This window comes from Canis lupus, chromosome 21, assembly GCF_003254725.2.
Source record: "Canis lupus dingo isolate Sandy chromosome 21, ASM325472v2, whole genome shotgun sequence".
Classification (NCBI taxonomy): Eukaryota; Metazoa; Chordata; class Mammalia; order Carnivora; family Canidae; genus Canis; species Canis lupus.
In genome coordinates, this window is record NC_064263.1 from 6,686,010 (window position 1) to 6,713,464 (window position 27,455).

General features: G+C 37.5%; 2 protein-coding genes across 6 annotated transcripts in view; one reads left to right on the forward strand and one right to left on the reverse strand.

The window, feature by feature from the left end:
* Positions 1-27,401, forward strand: part of MRE11 (MRE11 homolog, double strand break repair nuclease) — a 79,256-nt gene extending 51,855 nt beyond the window's left edge. For all 4 annotated transcript variants that reach the window (XM_025419269.3, XM_025419268.3, XM_025419267.3 and 1 more), the window contains 6 exons: positions 2,283-2,502; positions 3,471-3,554; positions 11,696-11,754; positions 14,350-14,417; positions 21,134-21,209; positions 24,257-27,401. In XM_025419269.3, the coding sequence (XP_025275054.1) occupies positions 2,283-2,502; positions 3,471-3,554; positions 11,696-11,754; positions 14,350-14,417; positions 21,134-21,209; positions 24,257-24,313 (564 nt within the window). In that variant the 3' untranslated portion in view covers positions 24,314-27,401. The remainder of the gene's footprint in view (positions 1-2,282; positions 2,503-3,470; positions 3,555-11,695; positions 11,755-14,349; positions 14,418-21,133; positions 21,210-24,256) is intronic.
* The window catches only part of IZUMO1R (IZUMO1 receptor, JUNO), a 93,916-nt gene continuing 71,154 nt past the window's right edge, over positions 4,694-27,455 (reverse strand). Inside the window, exons 5-7 of one of the 2 annotated variants that reach the window (XM_049099172.1) lie at positions 11,285-11,331; positions 7,951-8,044; positions 4,694-4,909 (exon numbers count right to left, since the gene is read on the reverse strand). In XM_049099172.1, coding sequence (XP_048955129.1) covers positions 7,955-8,044; positions 11,285-11,331 — 137 coding nt within the window. In that variant the 3' untranslated portion in view covers positions 4,694-4,909; positions 7,951-7,954. Of the gene's footprint in view, positions 4,910-7,950; positions 8,045-9,636; positions 10,037-11,284; positions 11,332-27,455 lie in introns of those variants that run through there. The other variant, XM_049099171.1, reaches the window with a different exon arrangement.

The following is a 27,455-nucleotide window of genomic DNA, read 5'->3' on the forward strand; positions in this document are numbered from 1 at the left end:
CCTGCCGACTACTGGCTACAACATTTTTGTCTGCTGTTCAGTACATAACCTTTCTCATGTGTGTTTCTGTGTTAATTATATTATTGATTCATTAGCACTGAACTTAGATCCAACAACCCTATAACTCATCCCTGAATGAAGTTTATTTAACACATGTATTTCATCTGTAAGGCACATCACAACCTGTCTGTGCTTGGGCAGTATTGGACAGCACCTTAGCAATGCAGTGAATCACCAACCAAAAGCACAGAATGTGAAAAACATGGTGCTAAATATGCCATAAAAAGGACACTTATTTAAAGTGGGAGAGCTGAAATAGAAAGACTGAGTGTTCCCATTGTTCATCTTCATCTGGGTGGGAATGTGTGTGTCAGGAGATTCAGAATTTTTACCACTCTGCACAGGTTCACAGATGACTGCGAAAGTATCAAGAGTGTTGTTCCAGGGGTTACAAATATATTTTGGCAAGTAGGTTATTTGCAAATACAGAATCCGAGAATAATGAGACCAAGAATAATAATGAGCATACTTTGGGACAGGGAAAATGAATTGAAATTTTTTTCTCCTATTTTTTTATTTGTATTTTTTGTTACGTTCCCTGAAGTTTTTTCTCTCTGCATTGTAAAGCTGTGCTAAGCCTTTCATGTAGTGACTTAGCTGTTATTTTCTTTAAGCTGAGATCATTATAATGAAGCTGGATTGTCTCCCACCTCCTACTTCACTCCTACTTCTACCCTACCTGCTTTGTTCTCATCTCCTCATTTAGCCCTGCCTCTCCTTATTTCATGATAGAGCTTAGAAATGCTCTACCTACCTATTCTTAGACGCAGAATTTTTTTTTCCAAACAAGAAAGATTGTAGTCATGATCCCTTGGGATATCTAGATCAATTTTAGAAAGCTCTACACTGCCTAAGACTCTTTTCTACCTTGTTCCCTAGGTCACATCTTCATTATATACATTAACTCTTCAGAGATTTTGTGTTTTGAAGTTGGAGCTATTTTCTGATTTTATTGAAAGTCTATTATGTCTGTCTTACTTCTGTATTCCTTACTATATTTTGATTGGTTTAAGGGAAGAGCTCAGGGCAACATTACTTTTATTTTATTTCTAATCAGAAAATCTGTATTCATTTCAGAGTTAAAATATTTCATTAAGTCTCAAACTTGTCTTTTCTAGGCAATTTCTTATCAAATTAAAATTTGTGACATATTCTTGGTCCTAAGCTTTTTATTCTTTTCCAGGCCTTCAAATGATATTCCACTCAATTCTTTTTATCGTGGTTTTTTTTTTAATGTTTTATTTACTTATTTATTTGAGAGAGAGCAGGTATGCACAAGTGGGGAGGAAGAGCAGAGGGACAGGGACAAGCAGACTCCAAACTGAGCATGGAGCCTGGTGTGGGGCTTGTTGTCATGACTTTGAGATCACAATCTAAGCTGGAATCAAGTCAGAGGCTTAAGCGACTGAGCCACCCAGGCACCCCTTGTTTTATCTTTTTTTGCTCTTAATTCTTAGTTTTTATAAGAGATTATTGCTCATGATTTTCTGATTACAAAGTAATATTTTAGGAAAATTATACTGTAGAAAATTTGTATTTGTGAATAAAGAGGAAAACAAGGGCAGCCTAAACTTTCATCATCTAGAAATAACAGCCATTTTTTATAAGCTTTTTTTCTTGTTATTAAGAGTCCATTGTACAAAGTAGTCTAAATGATGACAGTCTCTTACAAATGGTGATGTTGGGGCATCTGGGTGTCTCAGTCGGTGAAGTGTCTGCCTTCGGCTTAGGTCATGATCCCAGAGTCCTGGGATCAAGTCCCATGTTGAGCCCCATGTGGGGCTTCCTGCTCAGTGGGGAGCTGACTTTTCCCACTCTCTCAGCTGCTCCCCCTGCTTGTGCTGTCAAATAAATAAATAAATAAAATCTTTAAAAACAATAAATAAATAAAAACAAATGGTGATGTTGAATTAGGGATGATTGCCAATATTATCAGTCCTACAAGTTTTGATTCTGTGAAATTTTACTGTTCTAAAAGGTGTTCTCACCTTTTCAAAAGGTCTCATTTTATAGATAGTGTGGCAGATCCATCTGACAAATCCTAGGAATTGAATTTGACAGATGGGGGAGGGGAGCTCTTCTGCTTGGCATTTCTATAGCATGATGAGTGAAAAATAATAGTGTAGACAGTTTGAATATTAAATGTTATCTGAATGACCAGATTAATGGCTTAGGACACTACATTATCTACTAATGTGTATTTTCTCCTTTCTCCCTCTTAGGCTATGACGAGGGCCAGAGCCCTCAGATTTCAGTCTGAGGACTCTGCTTCTGCCTTTAGTGCTGAGGACCTTATGAGTATAGATTTGGCAGAACAGATGGCTGATGACTCTGATGAGGACACCTCAGCAGCAGCCAGTAGAGGAAGAGGCCGGGGCCGAGGCCGACGAGGAGGAAGAGGGCAGAATTCAGCCTTGAGAGGAGGGTCTCAGAGAGGAAGAGGTTAGCACTGAGTACCACACACATTCAGACTTGGCCATTGAATGGTACATGCAGGATTGTAATCCTGTCCCCAGAATTAAGTTATGCAGTCCTTTCACATTTGATTTTTATAATGCATAAAGTCAGTCTTTAGTGTAATTCAGACATGTATATTTTACTTAAATAAATTTTAATGGCCATGTGCACATAAGATTTTTTTGGCCCATAACATTTGCTTAAGAACTTCACTCCACTTCTCACACAGTACCTTTCAGGTACATTTAATGCCATATTTATTCTCACATGTATAAAGTAATAGGCAAATATGAGCTGCTAAGGAAAATGGCTACCTAATGACCATTGACAGCAGGAGGAAACTCCCAGGTCATAAAGATTATTATTTTTGTTACTGTCATAAGGTACAAATGCCCACATTTTTATGAAGTAGCTTCATAAAATTTGTTCAAAGAGAAAACTACTGTAAAACAATTTGATTTCCTAAAGCAGTCATTAACATTAATTGCCATCATCATATTGATGCAGGACTGTTGTCATTGAATAATCCAAATAATAGAAAATTGGTCATTCCATTACTTCCTGATGTGTTATATAAATTCATTTGTAGGAGTATTTTTAAATAGTTTTTATTAAATATTTATTCATAGGAATTTTAAGCTGGTAAAATAGTACTTAATTTGAAAATTTCCAAGAGAGAACCCCATCCTCTAGTGATAATTTATTTTCATTATCCTTAAGTTTACAAAATGTTTCCTTAAATTTGTTTAGAATATTATGAACCAAATGTGGTATAAGTATACTTTTTGAAAATTGATTAGACTATTATGTATTTCTTGTTATATATGTCTTTGACTTTTTGTACATGAACTTTGTTTTGATGTAGCTATTTATATTTCATTTTGGCCTTCTTTTGAAAAAAAAACCCTTGGCTACCAATGGAATTGTATATTGACTGCTCATTATTCTAACAGTAGGCACTGGTCTGGAGACTTCTACTCGAGGCAGAAGTTCAAAGGCCACTACGTCAACATCTAGAAACATGTCTATTATAGATGGTGAGTATGGATTGCAAGTTATAATCTAGCAGTTATTTATAAATTCCAACATAGGAAGATCTAGGAAATCCCCATTAGGAAACCTCATTGATTTGTGTTGCCATCACTGGGGAGTCAAAAGGATTATTAAGGAATAATAATATTCCTTATAGTTAAGGAATATTATTATTATTAGTTCATAAACTATTCCTTAAAAAGTCGTTGCCATTCATCAGAGCTATTGAAAAGGGTGAACCTTAAAAATTATTTTTTATTATCCCTTTTGTTTTTTTTATCCCTTACTTTTAGACAGATTTGATTATTTCCTTTATAGAGGGACCATGAAGTCTGAAAAGTGAGTCAGTATGTTAACAATGATCAAGAGAAAGTGCCGCTTCTTAATAAATATATCGTTTACTTTTTTATGCTGCTTTTCTCTGGTTATGCTGTTAGCATAGGGAAGTCCTATGATGTGTATTTTAGATAATACTCATAAAGACTAGTGTTTATGTAAGAGTTACTGCATGCTTCTCAAAGCTCTGTGGTTAGATACTTATATCTGTTTTACAGAAAAGGGATCTGAGGCTTTGAAAAAATAGGCAACTTACCCATTATCTCACAACTAGTAAATTTTAGAACTTGGGTTAATCCTACATTTCCTAGACTCCAGAACCAGTGGTTAACCACTATATAGTTGACCCTTGAACAGAATGGGTTTGAACTGTGGAGGTCCACTTACATGTTAGGGGAAGGGGGGCTTTGATAAATACATTACTGTATTTTCCCTTCCATATGACTTTCTTAATTACATTTTCTTTTCTTGAGCTTACTTTGTTGTAAGAATACAGTATATATACAACGTACAAAGTAAGTGTTAATCAACTGTTTATATTGTCAGTAAGGCTTCCAGTAAATAGTAGGCTATTAGTTAAGTTTTGGAAGAGTCAGAAGTTAAATGGGGATTTTTGGAGTGTACAGGGGTCAGTGCCCCAACCACTGAGTTCAAGGGGCAACTGTACTGCTAGTTTCCAAAGCAAGAGAAGATTAGAGACCTAATTACTGGTTCTCAGTAGAGGAGTCTTTGTATTCTACAGAATAACCTATCTAATTAATGTGAAGATAAAGTAAACCACCCCAGAAGGAAGCAAATTGTGACACCATCAGAGGAAGTCTTCAACATTTATTGGCTGGCAACTGACATTGGAGGAAGGAAACAAACATCAAATTGAGTAAATGACTCTTAAAAATACTCATCAAAAGTTCTAGGGGTGTCTGAGTGGCTCAGCTGGTTAAGCATCCAGCTCTTGATCTCAGCTCAGGTCTTGATCTCGGGGTTGTGAGTTCAAGCTCCATGTTGTTCATGCCCAGTGTGGAGCCTACTTGAAAAAAAAAAAAACCAATAATTTTTAAAAAGTTCTATTGTTGTACTCTTACTCAGTGATTATTCAGTACTTGAGAGCCAGGTGAGATCCTTATCTTGACTTCAGAAATATGTTGCCTTTTAGGAAATGGCATCCAAAAAGGTGCTCTTCCATTCTCGGCAGGAATAAGGTAAAGCAGAGAAGGAGAAAAATAGGCAACATAGAAAAGACCTAGGCAAAGTTCAATATGGAAAGGCCTGTGACTTTGAACACATCACTCATACTCCTACGTTTGTTTACATAATGACCCTACACCATGGGTTGTTCTGAAGCCGAAAGGTAGAGCCTGGCACATAGGAGGCCTCTACAAAATGTTAGTTATAAAAAACAGAAAGAAAAAACAGAGGGATACAGAAAAGCAAAGTGAATAAAACATGTACATTTCCATGTTAAGTCACCAGAAGCTGGTTGCATGTGACACAAAGTTATACTCACCTATACCGTAACTCAAACTGCCTTTTTTCATCCCGGCTAAATTATTTTATATGAAGCTTTCCTTGGCACCAGTGGGCATAATCAGTCACTTAAAGTGAGTCTTTGGGCTTCCATTTTGTTGTTGAGAATAGAGCTATTAGAATTGTAAAGCTTGCTTTTTTTTTTTTTTTTTTTGAAGTAGTCTATTTTTCTTCCAGCTGGCTGTTGGTGTTCTGCAATTTCACTGATGAATCTAGATATGAAATTCTTTTTTCTCCTGCTTAGGATTTATTAGGCTTCATGAAATTGTGAATGAGTGTCTTTCATCACTCCTAGAAAATCTTTCCCTTTAGATAATACCTCTGCTCTTTTTCTTGCCTTCTCGGTCTTCAATTAAATAACTGTAAGAATCACTGTCTTCCTGAGAGTATTGATCTCTTTTGTATTTTCCCTTGTTTTATCTTCCTGTGCTATATTGATCTTCCAATTCACCCATCTGTTTTCTTTTAAGTAAACTCTAACCCCAATGTGGGATTTGAACTCGTGATCTCAAGATCAAAAGTCCCATGTTTTACTGACTAAAGCAGGCCCCCATGCCCATCTGTTCTTAAAACTCTCCTTTGAGTTTTTTATTTTCATTGTTTTTGGTGGGGATAGAGATTCTACTTAGTTTTTTTGAAATATGCTGTGTGATTTTTAAAATTCCCTGCAGATATTTTTAAGTCTGTCTGTAATTTTGTGTGTGCATAGTAAGGATATTTGTTCTTTTTTTTTTTTAATAAAATAATTTTTATTGGTGTTCAATTTACCAACATACAGAATAACACCCAGTGCTCATCCCATCAAGTGTCCCCCTCAGTGCCTGTCACCCACTCATCCCCACCCCCCGCCCTCCTCCCCTTCCACCACCCCCAGTTCGTTTCCCAGAGTTAGGAGTCTTTATGTTCTGTCTCCCTTTCTGATATTTCCCACACATTTCTTCTCCCTTCCCCTATATTCCCTTTCACTATTATTTATATTCCCCAAATGAATGAGAACATATAATGTTTGTCCTTCTCCGATTGACTTACTTCACTCAGCATAATACCCTCCAGTTCCATCCACGTTGAAGCAAATGGTGGGTATTTGTCGTTTCTAATGGCTGAGTAATATTCCGTTGTATACATAAACCACATCTTCTTTATCTATTCATCTTTCAATGGACACCGAGGCTCCTTCCACAGTTTGGCTATTGTGGCCATTGCTGCTAGAAACATCGGGGTGCAGGTGTCCCGGCGTTTCATTGCATCTGAATCTTTGGGGTAAATCCCCAAACAGTGCAATTGCTGGGTCGTAGGGCAGGTCTATTTTTAACTCTTTGAGGAACCTCCACACAGTTTTCCAGAGTGGCTGCACCAGTTCACATTCCCACCAACAGTGTAAGAGGGTTCCCTTTTCTCCGCATCCTCTCCAACATTTGTTGTTTCCTGCCTTAGGATATTTGTTCTGTATTCTGTGGCTACTAACCCAGTATCTGAATGTCTTCGGCCACTTTTTTAAATGTCTGTTTCTGATTTCTGTTTCTGTGGATTCTCATTTGTGGTAACTTATTTCCTTGCATGTTTTGTTACCTGTTGTCCCTAAGAAATTATCAGCAAGAATAATTTGAGATCAAGGATGAACATAAGTTCCCCCAGAGACAACTCATATTTGTTTCTCCAGGCTTCTGGGCTACATGAAACTACATTTAAATTTGTGACTTTGAGGTTCAACCCACTGATATGTACTTGCAAAATCCTGTTTATGTCTGCCTCTCTTCTTGGGGTCCCAGCTTAAGGGAGGGAATATGCATTAGGCCTCTCCTCTTGAGCAGGCCTTGAGCTGTGGTAGCCCTTTTCCTCTCTCTAGAGAAAACTGTCAAAACTAGTGTGAACATTGGTCCAGATCAGTGGAAAATGATTCTGATCAGAAAATGATTCAGATCAGAAAATGATTCTGCTTGCCTCTCAGAGTTTGAGCTTTTCTTCTGTTTTGACCTGTTAATTCTTTATGTGATCAGTAATTCAATGCCATTAGAATTTTTTTTTTTAAACATTTGATGAAGCAGTTTGGGTTGCTTTGAGTACCAGTGTTTGTCTGAAAAACCTAGCCCACAGTAAACAAACAGAGATTTTTATCTTTATTTTCTTCCTTAAAACTCACCTGTGGCTGCCTCCTTTGCATCTAAAACTTTATATCTCATAGGGTGTTTTTGTGAACACTTTTTTTCTCACTTCCTACCGTCAGCTCCTTTCAGAACTACTATGCCTGTGAGACTTTGCAGACATTCTTTCCTGAGTCCTGCTCTGTGACCCATTGATAATGTGGGATAAAGCTTCTGTTTATATAGAGAAGACGGAGACCAGTCAGAGTGCTTTAAAATGTTCACAAATAATCCCCTTTTTTAAGAAATAATGTTCATTTGTAAAAAGTAAGCCAAATTAATATGAAACTTAAGATGTCCTGAATTATGCTTAGGAAAAAATCTAATTGTGGTGTACTTCGTAGCAGTTGGTGTAGTTAAGAACCCAGGCTTTGGAGGCAGACCTGGTATGGTCACCCACCTCTTTACTGACTGGCTCCATGCTCTGGCTTGGCAAGCATTGCAGAACAGAGACTCGACTCGGTCTTTTTCGTCATGGTGTCCATAGTGCCTGGCTGTAGTTGATGCTCATTAAATACTTGAGAATGGCTGAATAAAAATTACTTAGAGATATATAGCATACAGGTTAAAAACATTGTTCCTGGGGCACCTGGATAGCTCAGTGGTTGGGTGTCTGCCGTTAGCTCAGGTCATGATCCTGGGGTCCTGGGATCAAATTCCACATCAGGCTCACCTCAGGGACCCTGCTTCTCCCTCTACCTGTGTCTCTGCCTCTCTCTGTATGTCTCTAATGAATAAATAAATAAAATCTTTAAAAAGCAAAGCATGGTTCCAAAGTCAGCCATTGGTTTGAATTCTGACTAGTTGATTTACTAGCTATGTGTCCTTAGGCTTTCCATCTTCAGTGTCCTATCTGTAAGATGCAGTGATTATTGAATTTGTTTCAATGGGTTGAGGATTAATGAGAAAATACATGTGAACTATTTGGCACAGTATGTATACATTTTAAGCTCCCAGTGAGTATAAATTATTTCTATTCTATGAGCTTCAGATCCTTAACTATAAAATTGGCAGTGTTGTACTGATTCCACAGAGTAGTTACAAGGATCAAATGAACTTAGGGAGTACATTACTTAGCATAGGATTTAGTAAGAATTCAAAAAATGATTGCTGCTATTAGTATTAGTGGCAATGTTTAAAGTAAACTTAAGAAAATGAATGTTAAAAAAAAAGAAAAAAAAGAAAATTAATGTTTTATAAATATTAGTCTAAATTTGTCTTTTTTTTTTAATTTGTCTTTTATGTAAATTTACTTGGTCTAATGGTTTTACAGTTGAACTGTCTCTAACATTGGGACTTTTTCTAAAAAGTGAAATAGACTTTTTAACACACATGTGTAAAACATTTTTATTAGGTTACATTTGGTGCTGAGTCTCTGACAAAATAACCATGGGATACTAACTATAGCTACTGTGATGTTGGTGATAAAAGTATCTTTAAAATGATAATTTCCAGATCCCTGTTGTAATTGGAGGTATGAAGAGAGCTATAAAGGTAAAATTCTATTATAATAAGCCCCATGGAGTGTAGAGATTTACTATTGGGATTTTATTGGGGATGGTAGATATTAGACGTACAGCCAGCAGCTGTTATGAGTTGGTAGCCCAGACTTTTCCACTGAAGTTTGCAGAGGATGGTGACAAAATGAATATAGTACCTCAGAAGGGCTCTGTGAGTGCCATGGAGTTTACCGTCACAGCCGCCACTACTACATCTGCTGCTACTGCTGCTAGCTACATTATTTGAATACCTGCTGCTTCTAGGCACTTGGCACAACTATTTCCATTAACTACTTCTTTTTATCTTTTCAGCAATTTTATTTTTTTTTAAAGATTTTATTTATTTATTCATGAGAGACACACAGAGAGAGAGGCAGAGGGAGAAGCAGGCTCCATGCAGGGAGCCCAGTGCGGGACTCAATCCCAGGTCCCCAGAAATCACACCCTGGGCCGAAGGCATCGCTAAACCAATGAGCTACCCAGGCTGCCCTTCAACGATTTTCTGCATGAATTATTATTAACACTATATTCTATGTGGGGAAACTGAGACTTAATGAGCCAAGGGAGCTTGGCTCTAGTCACCCAGCTAGTCAGTCAAAATGAGTTTAACTCAAAACCACCATACTTGTATTGCCTTCCTAATGGAACTCCGTGCTTATTTTTCTGATAATGTTAATTTATCTCACCGACATTTGTTGGGGATGAAAAGAAAGGAAGGATTTATTTATTTATTTATTCATTTATTTATTATTATTCATTTATTTATTGGCAGGCTCTTTTCAGGATGTGAGTTTGAGGAATCAATTAGGGAATAATTGTTGAACAGAAATATTCTGTAAGAGGCTTATTTTTTTCAGGTGCCCTGTTGAGCCTTTTGAGCAGAGTTAGGATGTGAGGCCCCAGTAATTGAGTAGAACGGATAAGTACTTTGCTTCTGCCCTTAATCTTTCCTCTCAGATGGACATCACAAGACTTAGGGGATAGAACCTGGAATAGAAACAAGGGACAAATCATAAATGTATGCTAGGTAGAACAATTCCTGAGTTCAGATTATAGGAATCTTGGACTTTGTGGGTTTCATTGAGCTTTTGTCTTTTTCAAGACCTCTTTTTTTCTCCTCTTGTCATGTTTAGTTTGGGGGTTGTCTTAGGGGAAAATACTGTTTTATATTAGGAAACTGGTAAGGCTTACGAAAAAATAAAGCTCTGATTGGCAGTTTGAAAGTTATTCTAGGTTTTAAATATTCTACACCCAATTCGTTAGTGGGGTGAGTAGGGTGGGTTGCCTCACACCACTAAGCAATTCTTGGACATCAGCTGAGTTTCCTACAGTGTGACTCAATTCTCACACTATCTACCCACAGTAATGTCAGATTCCACAGGGTAAGGGGCTGACTTCCACAAGATTGCTTCCCTCTACCTTAGAGGCTAATCACAAATCCAGCTGTGCTTCTGACTGACTGGCTATCAATCAGTTTCCCCTAATTCCCTCTTTGGGTTTAATTACTTTGCTGGAGCAGCTCACAGAACTCAGGAAACTAGCTTATTCACAAAATTATTGGTTTATTACAAAGGATACAAATCAGCATCCAGATAAAGAGATATAAAAGGTAAGGTCACAAGCAGAGGACTTGTATCCTCAGAGAGTTTGGGGGCCGGCACCCTAGCACATGGAAGTTCGCCACCTCTAAGCTCGCCAAACCCTTCCTTTGGGTTTTTATGGCAGCTTCGTGACCATTAATTCATTAAATCATGGACTATTGGTGATTCATTCAACCTCTTACTCCCCTGTCTGCCTGGAAATCACAGGGTGGAACTGAGTTCCAACCCTCCCTTCCTGATTTCCTGTTTGGTTTCCCTGGCAACCAACCCCCAGCTTCAGGCTTGGTCCCAAAGTCATTTAACATAGCAAAAGACTCTTTCCGGGGTACTTAGGAAATTCCTAGGCTTTTAGGCGCGCTGCCAGAAATGGGCACAAAACCCAAACACGTATTTCTTTTTTTTTTGTTTCAAACACACGTATTTCTTACTATAAAATCATAGTTTCATGGCTTTGACCTTGGGAAAAACAAAGGGTTAGCTAAATTTCATGTTTCTAAGTTCCTAAAGCTAAAATGCAAGGATTTAAAGGAAAGTTTTCTCATAGCATAAAAAAATACACTGTTTTCTAGGATTTCCTCTGGACTATTTAGGTACTGAATATGGATAACAAAGTAGAGGAAAAGAAAGCTCTTACCAGAACCGCATGGCTCCTAATATAGCCACAAGGAAAGATACTGCCAACTGTAAAAGAAAGAAGACATTACGAGAGTTACCTTCAACATATTTGGAGTTTAATCCATTAGATGATCAGGTTTTATCCTTCATGTAGTTCTCTGTAAAATATTTCTAGTACAGGTGTATTTATGAACATCACCTGTTGAGTAAGTCAGGAAGTTAGGAGACTGGCAGCTAAGCACTGATTTATTTGAACATGTAATCCCACCTCCCTTTAGACCTTTAGATCTTAAAAAACATAAATGGTTTTACAATTGGCCATCATGGATTTTTGTAAATAGAGCTTACAAAATCTTCAGCTAAAGATATGTACAAATTTTTCTAAGTTACTTTAGGAATAACATAGGATGTTTATTCTTTTGCATTATAGCCTTTAAATCTACAAGACAGCAGCCGTCCCGAAATGTTGCTACTAAGAATTATTCAGAGGTAAGATAAAAAGTTTTATAGTTGTGTGTTAATAATTTATGCTCCCTGCATTATGAATTGTCAATTCTTTGATCTACAAAGTAAATAAAAGAAGAAAAAGTGGGGAACATTAAAGCTGGAGAGAACTTTATGGATTCTCCAGACTGGGGGCTTCTAGGATTTTTTTTTTTAAATAATGTATCTCATGATTAAAAATATTACTGCATACATACATTTATGGATTTCTGAGGATAAATAATATTGAGCCAAAAAAGTCCATGCATGAAATATTAATACTGAAAATTGGAGTTCAGTGCATATAGAGGTCTTACTTAAATCTGGCTTCCTTTTATTTCTTATCCTCTCACAACACTGTGGCTTTTTTTTTTTTTTTTAAACTCACAGGACCCTCCGATTTTATTTTTTTAACTTTTATTTATTTATGATAGTCATACAGAGAGAGAGAGAGAGAGAGGCAGAGACACAGGCAGAGGGAGAAGCAGGCTCCATGCACCGGGAGCCCGACGTGGGATTCAATCCCGGGTCTCCAGGATCGCGCCCTGGGCCAAAGGCAGGCGCCAAACCGCTGCGCCACCCAGGGATCCCAACACTGTGGCTTATGTGCTGATGACTGGAGCTAGACTTAAGACAAACTAAGCTGTCAGAATGTAAGGACCTCATTCTTAAGCTCTAGATTTAACATAAGCCTCTGAATTTCCTTTGGATTCCAAGATTTTATGTGGGCTTGACTCTCGTCTTACCTTACTTTCAAAACCCGCATCTCTTTATTCCTAAGGCAGTACTCTTCCCTCTGCATCAGGGTTTCTCAGTAGCAACACTATTGACCAGATAAGTCTTGGACCAGGTAATTCACTGGAAGGGACTGTCCTCTGCCTTGTAGAGTTTTTAGCAGCATCTTGTCCTCTACCCTCTAGATGCCAGTAGCAACTCCCTTAATTATGACAATCAGCAGTGTCTCCAGACATGCCCATAAGTTTCCAAAATAATAGTTATTACCACCTTCCCATTGAGAGTCAGTGTTCTATTTCATACCTGTCTCAGCAACATTTTTTCAAATTTCATTCTTCATCCCTTCAATATGTGACATGATTGGCCACCCTCCTTTTCCAGGACACTTCTCTGCCCTGATTCTTATTTTGTCCTTTTAACTCCCTTAATTTCATCTTCTTTCCCCCCTTCTTCCTGTTGTTGTTATGTGGGTGTACTGGCACTAACTTTTATCCTGAGCTCCATTTTATTTGCATTCAGCTGTTGCCTGCTAACAACAGCTAATCTAAACAACAGATCATCTAAAAACAAAATGAGCACATCCACAAGGTAGCTTTTCTAGAATTTTCTCTTATAAGGCATGAATTCAAAGGGATCAAGTGCTAATTTTTTCCTTCATTTTTTGATTATGGTTACACAGTGGTAGATTGGAGGAGAATTGAATACATTTGATTTCTTCAAGGCACATAAGACAATCTTCTAATAGTTTTATGACAAAATGCAGAAATGTTGGGTGGATTCATAGCTTCTTAAGCAATTGCATTTAACAATTTTTTACTAATAGTTCAGTATTAGCCTGGAGGGGGAGAACTCAGGTGTTTTTTTCACTGTTTTGTCCTTGGCTTCATTCATTAGTTGAAAACATAGCAAATGTGTATATTGAATGTCAAGCTAACACAGAATGTGGAGGAATGAGTAAGTAGTATTTTGGATGATAGAATCAAGAATAACAAGTATCTTTCCTGAGACACGTAAAACTAACAAATGGTGTTTAACTGGGATGAATGTAATAAAAAGGTAGTACTTCCCACATGGTCTTATACCTAATTTTAAACTGGGAATGGAACACTAATTGTCTGACTCCTCACTAGAACCCGAGAAAACCACAGGTACCATCAGCACATGACCCTGTGTGAGTCATTCACCAGTCTAACTGCATGTTCTTCTAGATACCTGGCTGCTGTTGGTGTCCAGGAGAAAAGTGAGCTCAGACATGCATGCATAGGATACCATTTGTGATTGAAGAGTGACATGGGAGGGAGCTCAGGCTAAGTTTCAGGGGGGTTTTTCTGTTGTTTCGTTTTTAAGATTTTATTTATGGGGCACTTTGGTGGTTTAGTGGTTGAACATCTGCCTTTGGCTCAGATTGTGATCCCAGGGTCCTGGGATCCAGTCTTGCATTAGGATCCCCAAAGGGAGCCTGCTTCTCCTTCTGCCTCTCTGTGTCTGTCAAGAATATATAAATAAAATCTTTTTAAAAAGAAAAAAGATTTTATTTGAGAGAGAGAGAGCACAAGCAGGGGGAAAGGGCAGAGGGAGAGGGAGAAGCAGACTCCCTGCTGAGCAGGGAGCCTGATGTGGGGACTTGACCCCAGGATCCTGGAATCATGACCTGAATCAAAGGCAGACACTTAACTGACTGACCCACCCAGGCGCCCCTAAGCTTCAGTTTTAACAATTACTCTTTACTAATGTGGTTTCTGCCCCCTTTTTTCTGACTTTTTTTTTTTTTTGTATATTAAAACATTTTTTTTTAATTCAGCTATTTGTTTTTATTCAGATGTTCCATTCTCATAAAAACTATTGACTGTTTTGTTTTTCCCTTAGGTGATTGAGGTGGATGAGTCAGATGTGGAAGAAGACATTTTTCCTACCACTTCAAAAACAGAACAAAGGTAGGTGCAGTGATTTTTCTGCAAAAAGAAAACATCTGAAAAAACTTTCAATTATCCAGAATTCTACCTTTATGTTTTTCTGTGCCATAGAAGTTTAACAGATTTATTTTCAGCTGGTCAAGTAAATAGGGAAATGAATGAGCAAAGGCTAGTTCATAGAGGTGATGTAGCATTATTGCAAGTATTTTTCAATAAAACTTAAACTATAATTTGTTTTGCCTTTATTACTCAAGGATTTTCCTAGTGGAGTTCTATGTTCTCTCTAATTAACAAAAAATAGTTTTGTTTTGTTTTGTTTTAATAATTGATTTCAGCCCCTCTTCTTCATTTTTGCATTTTTACATACTGAGTTACACAGGGTGCTGTGCTGAACACTAAAAAGAGGAGCACATTGAATATTCCTGCCTTCAGAGCACTTGTGTGCTTTTTCCTGTCCTTTTGGTTTTTGCCATTTTTGCTATTACTGTAAAGCTTGACTTGTTGCACTGGTAGCATTTCTCTGTGTTAGTATTGTAGGTGGACACTGCTTAACTGAAGCTCAGTTAATGAATATTTCTACTTAAGAAAATAATCAGGAGCTTGTTTTAATTCTTTTTTTCTGTGAGCATTATATTAGGTCTGATGGGGGATAGAATAAATGTTTTAAAATGCTTACTGCCTTTAGGCAACATAAGTTGTAGTGGAAAAGAGAGATGAACACATTTCAATTCATTAAAAGATGATGAGTCAGTACATAATTATGTGTGAAATTTTATGATGCAGACTAGGTGCGAGTGTTCATAGGCCCTTAGAAAATGGAACAAGAATTATGGGCTATGAAAGAAGAAAAAGCTTTCTAGAGGAAGTAAAATTCACTAAATTTACATTTAGCTGAGGTTTTGAAGATAGGAATCATCTGGAGCAGAAGGGTGGGGAAGGACATTTGAGAGTAATGCCTGAGCAGGAGCTGTTAGCTGTAAGGGAGAGAATGAGAAAACACTCTACCTCAGTGTTTCTCACCCTTGTTTCCATGATCTCAACGTTGTGTTTTGTTACCTAAGGATAAAAATTCAATATGATTTAGATGAATTGAAATAACAAGAGAAATTAAATACTAAAGAATGAAATTTTGCTGCGTAGGATTGAGCTTGGGACAGGCCAAAACCATTGTAGTATCTCAAATTTTTCACCTACCCTATACCTTTGAGCCAGTTTTCATTCCTATGGTGTGATTTTGACCTTGAGAATATATACTTTATGTGAACTAAGTGTCTGTGTTGAGAAAATTGGTAGGTATAGTTCCACATCCACATATTTGTTCAGTTAAACATTATGCTAGGAGCTGGGGGTAGAAATATGGAAGAAATGTCTCCCTCCTTTGAGGATTTCCACTTTAGCAGTATGTTAATTATAAGGCACTAATATCCAACAATGTAAATGTTCAAGTGTAATGAAATCTAACGGAAGTGACACTGTCTTCTAGAATAGGTTATCAAAGGCTTGACAAAGAAGGTAGGCAACATGGGGGGTGATGATGAACAGGTGTGTAAGAATGCTTAGAAGAAATTGTCAGGGAGGAAGAATTTCTCCTGCCCTTCAAGGTCTTTCTCGCTGGGCTAAGAATCAAATTGACATGAGACAGATAAATAGGAGGAAATCAAATTTAATTTCAAATGTAGGGGGAATCCACACAAACAGGAAATTCCAAACTGACAAAATGAGGTATTATAGGTCATTCTGGACTGAGGAGAAAGGGGATAGGGGTCTTAGATGTCAATGGGAGAGAAAGCAATTCACAGGAAGGTGAAAGAGAGCACATGCTTGGTATAAACAAATGTTTGATGGGCCACTCAATCAGTAGGACAGACAGGACGTTGATCTTGCTAGGTTCCTCTCTGTCTACCATATGTGGTTCATACCATAATGTAGTTACCTATCTATGGTGATAGAACAGGCTCAATATCGAAATCCTTTTTAAGTATTTGAGAAGAAGGTAAAGAGCTTTTCCTGAATCTGCTGAGTTTTGATTGCTTTTTAATTCAAAATAATCTTCATGCCAAAGTAACCCATGTTGGGGTGGCCCACCATTGGCCCCTACAAAATTATTAGGGTGCATCATTAGATAGTAATGTGACAGGCCACAGACATCTGCTTGGAAAGGGAGGAAGGCCTCTGAGGAGGTTACGTTTAAGTGAAAATCTTACTGAGAGACTTGGCCTTGCAAAAAGCAGAGGGAAAAGCACATGCAGAGTCTCCTGGAAAAGAAACAAACTCCCTGTAGTGTAGGAGCCAATGACTAAAACACGGAAAAGAATTTGAGGTAAGAATAGGAAAGTCAGGAATACATCATGAAACAGGAACAGCAGAGCAGGGTAAGGCATTTCGACTGTATTATAAATGTAGGCAAATCCATGGAAGGCTTTTGAGAGAGTAGTGGCACCATCTGGATTAAGTTTACAAAGGATCCCTGTGGTACAGGAGGCAGGGCACAAGTAGACTGACCTGAAAGGAGTGTAGTCCCCCAGAAGAGAGATGATGGAGGCTTGCCACCAGAGTGGTAGCAGGGGAATGGGGGAGAATAGATGGTTTCAGGGTGTACTGTGAGGTGGACATCACAGAAGTTGGGGATGAATGGAATATTTGGAGTGAGAGAGAATGAGGTATCATGATTGACTTCCAGGCTTCCTGCTGGAACGCTTAATACTTAGAAAGGCATAAAAGAAGAGAAACTGATTTTTGTAAAGGGATAATAGGCAGATAATCAAAAGTTCTGCTTTAGATGTGGAAAGTTTGTGCTGCCTGTGAAATTTATATGGGGAGGTGGTGGTTGTAGGCAATTGGATATATTGAGTCTAGAGCTCAGATAAGAGGTTTGAATGATACATAAATTTACCTCTCAACAGCACATAACTGATACCCTAATACTTAACTTGAAGGCCATTGGAATGGATCGATCACCTTAAAAGAGAAGGTAGAAAGAAAAGAAGGCTTGTGTTCCAGTACCTGGGTTTCAACTTTTAGAATTTAGAAAAAGTAGCAGCACATGAGAAAGACCCAGGAGAGTACAGAGTTGCCAAAGCCATTGCTGCCCTTGGTAGAAGGAATGCAAAATCCCAAGACTTGGGCTCAGATACAGGTCAGATTGTATATTTGTGGTCCAGAGTTGAGGATAAATTGCAGTAGTTGGCTCATATGAAGATTTACTTGAATTTCTCAGTCTTGAGTTACTGTCTTAAACTTGAGTTTAAGGATTCCTTTGGTTCCAGCCAATAGAAACCTAACTCAAATTTGCTTAGGGAAAAGAAGATTTATTGAAAGAATATGAAGATACGTCAGTCCATCGAAAGAAAAGAGTTGTCCCTTCCAGCACTTGTTTGGCCACTCTTGTCTTTGTGAATTAGAACACACACACAAAGAAGTGTAACTTTCTGAGGTGTTTTTTTTTTTTTCTTTTTTTTCCAGTAGTGCATCAGTAGTTGAGAGGAATATAGAATTTTAGCTTACACGAGGGCCTTATTTTTCATTATTGGAACTAATGAAAATATTTTAGTACATTTGACATACATTTTAAGGGTATTAAAGAAAAATGTCTTGATTTTGTGACCATTTGGGTTGTCTACTTTTCGGTAGAATAAATGTTTGTTTCATTCTTATTTACTCTTGAGATAGTAAAAATAGCTGAATTGTTTACTCTTCTGAGCCTTTACATGTGTATTAGCTTGTGTGGTGCTCACATGTACCACATTATCCCTAAAGTCCCTTGGAAGAAAGTGAGGCACAGGAGGTTAAATGACTTACCTACAGTGGCCCAGGTAGTCACACAGCCAGGCATTCTGCTCCAGAACTGTCTCTGCTGTCGCTTCGTAGCATAATAGATTCACCTCTCAAACCATTGTACAGGCAGTAAGAACCATTTAAATGATGAGAGGCAATTTAGAAATTAACGTTTTGGCAGCAGATCTGAAATCAGCCACAGCAGATTTGTGTCTGATGACAGCAACTGAATGACAAATTTTAGGTTGGTTTTAAAGAATTGTGTACTGGTGCCTTGGTTATTTTGATTATAATTTACAGTACTTAGGCTCTTTGACTTAGTAGGTATGGACCTTGTACAAGTTTTTTGGCTTTTTTTTTTTTTTTTTAAACCTCTCTGTGCCTCCATGTTCTCATTTATAAAATGAATATAATAGTATTTACCTCATAGGGTTATGAGACCTAAGTGAGTATTTATAAATTGCTAAGTACAGTGCCTGGCACACAGTAACAGCTCCATAAGTGTTTGTTAAATAAATTAAATAACAAGCAAGGGAAAATAGAGCAAGAGTAGCAGGAGGAATGGTTAGCAATAAAAAGCACTAATGTGCCCAGCAGGTGACTTGAAAAAGGAAATCACTTCCAGTTGTGAAACTGCCTTCTGCCAGATGGGTAACAAAAAGCCTACTTTTCCCTAGAAAAGTTGTTCCAAGCTCTGTTCTTATACTGGGAATAAGAGGACCCTTCAGGTTTGATAGATGTGGCAGATAAAACAACTTCCCTCAAAAGAGTGAACAGAAGACTCAACCCCATGGGGCGGGGGAGAGGAACGGAGATTGAGAGGATTCTGTTAAACCGTGGAGTGGTGGAGAACTCACATTTTTGCGGCACCTTTTATGTGCCAGGCACAATATAAGGCCAGTTTATTTTTTTTTTTATTTTTAAAGATTTTATTTATTTATTCATGAGAGACAGAGACACAGGCAGAGGGAGAAGCAGGCTCCATGCAGGGAGCATGACTGATCCCGGGTCTCCAGGATCCTGTCCTGGGCCAAAGGTGGTGCTAAACCGCCTAGCCACCAGGACTGCCCAATGTAAGGCCAATTTAACATGTTACCTAGTGTTTATGACACTGCTACAACTGACTTCTTGGCTGAACATCTTTAGATAGGAACTTTAATTTATGGCTCCAAATGATATCCAAACAAAAAGGGAGAAAAACTTAGAGCTTCTGGCACTCAATTTGATACACCCTCTCTATTTTTTTTACCCATCCACATGAAGCTAATCAAGTTAAACTCATTCTCATATCTAGAAAAGGCCCATTTATTCGACCCAGCAATTAAAACAGTATAACCATTTCTTTTTCTCTCCCCCACTGATTTCTAAGAATAGGGAATCCTTCACAGAGGAGATCAGTAGCTCTTTGGGCTCCCTCAAGGCAGAACTTAGGACCCTTGCTAGTGATCAGGTGAGCCACTGTCCATCATGGATGACTGGCTTGTTTCTTGTCCATCATGGATGACTGGCTTGTTTCTGGGTCCCATTGGTTATTTGGGGACACATCAGAAGCAGAATCAGGTCTCAATGGGTATTTCCTCCCATAAACCCCCCCCCCCCCCGTTTGTCCAGCCCCCCAACAACACATTAGCCTCACTCTGCCACCTTGGCATTGTGGCCTTCTGTTCTTGATGATCTGCTTCCTGTCACACATAGAAAAAGGGTCCACAATGACCAGTTCCTGCTTAGGTCAAGTATGGAGGATGGGCACTCCACAGATTTCCCTTGAGAAATCTCCTGGATCTCTACTCCTAAAGTCATGTTGTTCCCTCCTGTCCTTTACTTTTATGTGCAGGAACCTGTGGGTTTTTTCTTTTTCCTTTTGACACCTTACCTTGATTCTAACCTGCTTATCCAGACAAGACCTTCAAACATATTTCTTTTGTTTTAACATTCCAAAGTGTGATAATAAATTATTAGCTAAGAATTCACAAATGCTGCTTTCCTCCAAGACAGAAGCCAACAAACTTTCTTAAAGGGCCAGATGGTAAATATTTTAGGCTTAGCAAACCTAGAGGCAACATTAAGGATATTTTGTAGGTATTTATATAACTACTGAAGTGTACCCCATTTCAAAATGGGAAAACTGTTCTTTGTTCATAGGCAGTAAAAACCAGGCAGTCTGGATAGGCTAAAGCGGCCTGATCTAAGAGGATTTAGAATTCTTACTGATAAAAAAAAAAAAACGTGAATGTGAGTTCCATGTGAGTTAAGCTTCAGAAGGATGGGAATCATGCTCTTCTTGTTCGCTGATATTTCCCCGGGCCTTTCACAGTACCTGAAAAAGAGCAAGCACTCAGATATATATGCTATTTGATTTGGATTGAACATGAATAATACAAACAATGAGGCAACCCTAGAAAGTGGCGAGCCTCTTCTGAAATCCCTTTATCCTGTTAAAGAAACATAATTGATATTTGAATAAAAAAGTATTTCAGTGTTAAAATTTTCAGGAATGGGGATGGTAGTAGATGCACGTTAATTTATGCTAAACACTGTAATAATAAACAAGTATTGGTGTGGTGTTTCATGTATGTCAGGCACTGATTTAAGTCTTTTGGTATATTTACATAGATATTTTGGTATATTTACATAAATATTTACATATTTACCATTTACATTGGTAAATCTCTAAAAAATGTATTACTATCCTCATTTTATGGATGAGGGAATTGAGGCAGAGCGGCTAAGTAAGTTGCCTGAAGCCACATAGCCAGTAAATGACAAAACTGGAATTCAGGCCCTAGCCTCAGAGTCCTTCTCCTCACCATTGAGTTTTTATGTCTCTAATATAGATTGAAGGGAAGGCATTAGCTATTTTTAATCCTGGCTGCTACTAGAAGGAAAAAATGAACTTTATTAAAAAGGCGTTTCTGATGATTTCTCTGGTTCATTTTCCTGTTTTTTCCATGTTTCTGCCTCAGGTGGTCGAGCACATCATCAAGCAAGCGCATGTCCCAGAGCCAAATAGCTAAAGGGGTCGATTTTGAATCAGATGAGGTAATAAAGTAATATTGTTAAATCTTTATTAATTTTTAGGTGTTTATAAAATTTGAATAAGGACTACTAAGCTAGTTGCTGGAAATAATTTTTTAAAATACTTTAGTTGATAACTTCCTTTGAACTATACTTAATGTTAAGAGTCAACAAGTAGCATTTGTTGAGTACCTGTAAATGTAAATGCTCAGATATAAAAGGCCTGCCAATTTTTAAAATATATGATATTCACTGAATTCTTGTTTAATTTGCCCTATGAATCATGGATCCAGAATAGTTTTTCTCAGCTTCTGTCATTTATATTTGGAGGACTGATGGTGATACTCTGGAAATTTTTAATGTTATTTTAATAAAGTATTTATTAAGTCCTCCATATATCCTTTACACATTTCATTAATAAAATGGTATATGGTGGTGCTTCTCATTTACAGAGGTGTTCAGGTGTTGGACACATGGCAGGATGTGTGAAAGAAACTCCAATTTCAGGTGGTTGTCTGGGCCAGAAAACTATCAAATCTCTTCTAAACTGAATGAGCAGGAGTAGGAAGAGGCAGACTCAAGACTAGCCTCTTGGTTTTACTCATTCATTGGTTCAGCTACATTAAAGCCTGGCCTTTCCCTTTTCTCCATGGCAGCGAGTTGAGGGGCCTTTGCTAGTTTTTGATGAATTACTTTAAGGTGTTTCTCTTAACTCTATAACCCCTTTCATTTCTTTATTTTTATTTCTTTATTTTTATTTTTTTTAACTTTTTAAAAAGATTTTATTTATTCATGAGAGAGAGAGAGAGGGAGAGGGAGAGAAGGGCAGAGACGCAGGCAGAGGGAGAAGCAGGCTCCACGTGGGGAGCCAGACATGGGACTCTATCCGGGGTCTCCAGGATCATGCCCTGGGCTGAAGGCGGCGCTAAACTCGCTGAGCCACCTGGGCTGCCCGATTTCTTTATTTTTTAAAAAAGATTTTATCTATTATTTGAGAGAGAGTGTGTGTGTGTATAAGCAGTGGGGAGTGGCAGAGGGAGAGAAAGAAGCAGATTCCCCACTGAGCAGGGAGCCCCTGCAGGGTTCTGAGGATCATGAGCTTGTGACCTGAGCTGAAGGCAGACACTTAACCCACTGAGCCGCTCAGGAGCCCCATTTCTTTATTTTTATTTTTAAAGTTTTTAAAATTGTGGTACAAACCTTGCTATCTTAAACATTTTTCATTGTGCTGTGCACTAGAGTTAAATATATTCACTTTTGTGCAATAGATCTCCAGAATTTTTTCATCTTCCAGAATTAAAAATCTTCACCATTGAACAACTCTTCATTTTTCCCTTTCCTCCCAGCCCCTGGTAGCCACCATTCTACTTTTTGTTTCTATGAATTGGACTGCTTTAGATACCTGCCATAAGTGGAGTCCCAGTATTTATCTTTTTGTGACTGGCTTATGTTACTTAGCATAATGTCTTCCATGTTCATCCCTGCTGTAGCATATGACTCAGACCTTTCATTTGGAGCTTCACCTGTTGCTGTCATGTTCCTGTATCCCAGCTGTGTTTTGAGCCAGCTTTAGGAGAAGACCCACCAGCAGTTCAGGCTACAGAGAAAAATGGCAGCATGAGCTCCGTCTACCTGTGAAATACTACCATGTTGCCTCTGGGAGGAAAGCAAGTGGCTGTACTCATTGTTCATTCTAAAGCATCTAGATAGACATGTTAATATATTACAGTTAGAGATTGAGAGTTCATGTTAACTACAAGGAAAAACTATTAGCAAATTATTATGCCAAAGTTTGGATTTATCTCTGGTTTATTAATAAGTTCTGCCTTTGTTAATAGCAGAAAATGAATTACTGAATGTGGCAGAAAATGAATTACTAAATGTGACTTGTACTTTTTAAGGACTCCATTTCTCACTAGAGATAGCTAACTTAGCTAACGTTTGAATGTGTTGATTCCATCAACAAAGCCTAACACCAAATAATTATCCCTTTTTATTAGTATCTTAAACATAAATCAAAAATTTACAAGCAAATTTGCTTTCTTAATATTTAGCTAGAGAATACATAAGAATCATTTTATCCTTATTAAATCTTATAATTTGGGCTTATCTGAAGTTTGTTGGTTTTCCTTCTCTTTAACTAAATTGTTAGTACTGGTATTTGATATTCCTGTCTGCTGTTACTATGCATATAATCTTCAGCCTCATTCCAGCACGGGACCTTTCATACTACTTCTTTTTCCAGAAAGATATTTGAAAGATTGATTTGTTAGGTGGTTTTTTGCAGCAGTCTGAGAGTAGCTGTCTACTGCTAGCATGAAATGGGTAACAGGAAATAAAAATTACAGCTATTTCTGAGTTAGGTCATGTGGTTTCATTATTTAAGGGGGTGAGTTTCCAGAACATTAGGTAACACCAGTAATAAAATGTAACTGGAAAAAAACCTATTCAAAAAGCAGAGGTACATCTGGTTGGCTAAGTGGTTGAGCATCTGCCTTGGCTCAGTGATCCCGGGGTCCTAGGGTGGAGTCCTACATCAGGCTCCACACAGGGAGCCTGCTTCTCCCTCTGTCTGTATCTCTGCCTCTTTCTGTGTCTCTCATGAATAAATAAATGAAATCTTAAAAAAAAAAAAAAACACACACACACACACACACACACACACACATACAAAAACAAAAAGCAAACAGAAATGACTTAAAGAATATTAATTTTCCTGGGTTACCCACACCTTATTTGCCTTTATTAAAGTTAATAATTGAGAGAAATGTATATGGTATATATTGTAGGGATACACACACACACACACAGATATATATATCTCACAGTTATTTTCAGTGCTTGCTGAGAATTTTATTGACTTACTTATTTTAACAGTGAAATAGCTACCAGAGAAGAGAGGATAAGATAAATTAACAAACTATTCATATTTATAACGGAAATAGAAAAATGAATGTCTGCCTCATGTGAAAGGAGGAAATGGCTTTTACTGGTATTATTGTTTACCCATGTCTGTCTTGTCTGAGTGAAGCGTGGAACAATCACTCACATAAATTTGTATGTGATTTCAGGATGACGATGATGATCCTTTTATGAACATTAATTCTTTAAGAAGAAACAGAAGATAATATATTTAATGGCACTTTGAAGTTTTCAAGATTCAGGAAAAATCAAAACATGCAAGCTAAGAGTTTACAGTTGAAGATTGTTTTTGCTGTTACCTAAAGAATTTGAAAGAGACTTATTTAACAGGGAAATGTGTAAGAATTTATGTTTTTGAGTAGCATTTGCTGTACATGACTCTTTTAATTGAGAACCTTCCCAGCTCAAGGACATAACAGAACAACATTGGTTCTCTTTATTTTTTATTTTAGTTGTTAACATTACCTGGGGCGCTCTATAAAATCAGAGTGTTATTTTCTTCACAGATATTAGTATACATCTTACTGAATGAGGGCTTTGCTTCAATACCATTCATCAGAGGTTTGAAAGAAAGGTTTGAAAAGAAAATCTATCACTCTGTGTTTCTGCTTCATGAACAAAGACTATGTGAATATTTTATTGTAGTTACATTTAGCTGAAATTGAGAGAAAGAGCTTATAAAATGTAACCCCTTTATAATTTTAGTAATTTCTAGATTCTGGGTTTCCAGAAGGTAAAACACATCTATGTGAAACTGTGCCTAAGCTCGCTGTTTGTTACTATGTATTATTCTTTTTCTTGCAATAGTGTCAGCCACCTGAGATTTTGAATGTTAGGAGTACCTTATGCTTTGACTAATGAGATGTATTTGTATTAAAAAATAGAACAATCTCAGAATTATTAAGTTTCAAAAGATTGCATTCCCATTGGGTTCCCATTAGTTATTTTCTTCATTCGTCATGGTTCTTTGTCTTTTTCCAGAGCTCTCATCTATTTCTACAAGAAAAAGTATTAAAACAACAACAACAACAACTTACTCTTAACTGTATTTTTCTTAGAAAATATTGAAGAGCTTTTTTAGGTAGAGTGGTCAGTTGAGCACCATGATAATATTAGATTAAATTATCGAAATATAACTTCTGTGGACTATGAATGCCAAAACTTCATAATAATAATATTTTATCCTAACATCGGATATGGGCAGTTCCAGAAATCTTAGTGAGGCAGCCTTGTTAAGTTTGTATTTTCTCCTATCCAAGTACTAACCAGGCCTGACCGTGCTGAGCTTCCACAATCAGGCACATTCAAGGGGTTATGGCCATGGGCAAGCTTATGTTTCCTTACTCGTGTTCAAGGGGGACATAGCAATTTGACCTCTTCACATTTAAGTTCAGTAATTCCATCTCCATCTGAAGACTGATACAACACCTCCTGGAGTATTCCTTCTTTTCATCTCTGAGGTAGCTGTATCTAAAGACTCCTTAGGAAAGTCACGGATCTTGGCGGTATAACAGCCTAACATTTCTTCATTTGGAGAATTAAACACTTGACTGAGCAATATTCATGATTACTGACATGGCCACATCTGGACTATGTCAGATTATAAAAGATGGAACATTTGCCTAGTGGCTCTCTCCATATTGTAGCGCTTTGAAATTGTCTTGATCAAGATCTGAGATATTCTCTGAGATAAATTGGGATAAAACATGTTATATTTTTTAAAAATATATTTTCTGTACCTAACTGAAACATAAATACTGGTTATCAGCATTAAATCAGTGAAGGTGTTGTCCTATGAAATAGTCTCAGGTACATGTCCCCACCTTTGTAATCTTCCCAGCAGAAAAGAAGCCAGGTATGAGAGTTGCTTTCCATGTAGAATGAAAGCTGGTTTGGTGGTGGTATCTGGGCAGTGTAGCACTACCCCTGCACAGGACAGTCAGTGTCTGCTAATGGCTCTTTCTCACCTGCCACAGAGATGTGCTTGGTTGAAGGTCGTAGTGAAGGAGGCAGTCACAAAAGCATGCTGACAAGTTCTTAAGGAAAAAGAATAAGACTTTTTCTCTAAAAATTGCACCACGGTATGAGAATGGTAATGTCATGCAGTTAGCTCCTAGGAAAAATAATTCTATGGCAGTTAGAGAAGTGAAATTCTTAGCTAACCCAAGTCATTTTGTTAATAGTGCCATGTCCCTTCAATAAGGTAAATAAAACATGAAAGAAAATCCTTTCTGATACAGTGTTGTTACATAGTTAAATATGCCATCTAGCCTTGATGTTCTGTATTGATGCGATAAAACCTAGGGTTTTCTGGGTTTTCAGACGTGTTAATACAGGTGTGTATAGGTGATTCCAGATGATTGCAGAGCACCTGCAGTTAAGTTGTTCTTAGAGGCTGAGAGAGCAGTGATGCAAACCTTTGGAGGGAAAAATCCTTCCATCATTTACCAAAGAAAATAACTCTTTCTGATGTCTTGTTCCTATCATAAAAATAATAGCAGTGCATTTACAAGGTTAAGAATGCATTATAGTTTTAGGAAATTCTAGAAGTATGACTGGTGCTTAGAAATTTCAACTATTTAGGCAAATGACTTAATTCAAGTATAAAGAAACAGCCCCCCCCCCCCAAACTTTTAAAATTACAAAGTACAAAACCAGAAAACTCATGTGGTTTAATAAATGATTGTAAAGTGAATGCTCATGGCATCTCTATGCAGGTTGAGGAATAGAAAGAATTATATCACTAGTTTCCCAGAAGCCCACTGAGTTGTTCGTCCCTCTCATCTAGCTAATCAGTCTTTGACTTCTGTCATCGAGAAGCTCCTATTTTTGCCACAAGGTGGTGCTTCCACCATTAGATGGTGAATAGGAAGATGCAACAGCAAATCTGAAATGAAGAAGTTAGAGTTTTACAATAAATTTGGAACCTATGCAATAATACTAAGCCTATGCAGTAATACCAAAATTAGCCTTCTAATCTTAGATGTAAATTGCTTTACATATTTCACCAGGCTTTGCCTGTTACCAAGGAGATTGCCAGTTTGATAAATTTTACAACTAATGGTTCAAGAAGTTGTTTTTGTTTAATAAAGAGAAAAGCCCTTTAGTAGAAAAATCAAACTTAAAAGTCTCCCGTTGTAAAATTTGTCTTTCGAAATGTACCATATTTAAAATAACTTTGCCCCAATGTAATCTTGTTTTCTTTTTTTATCATACATTTAATTCATGGTATTCTGTGGCTTTTTAAAACTTATAAAAGTTTTATAGAATAAAGGTTTGTGTCTTAAGTCCAAAGAGCTTCCATATTCTTGAATAAAAAATGTCTTCATTTTGTCATTTGCTTATCCC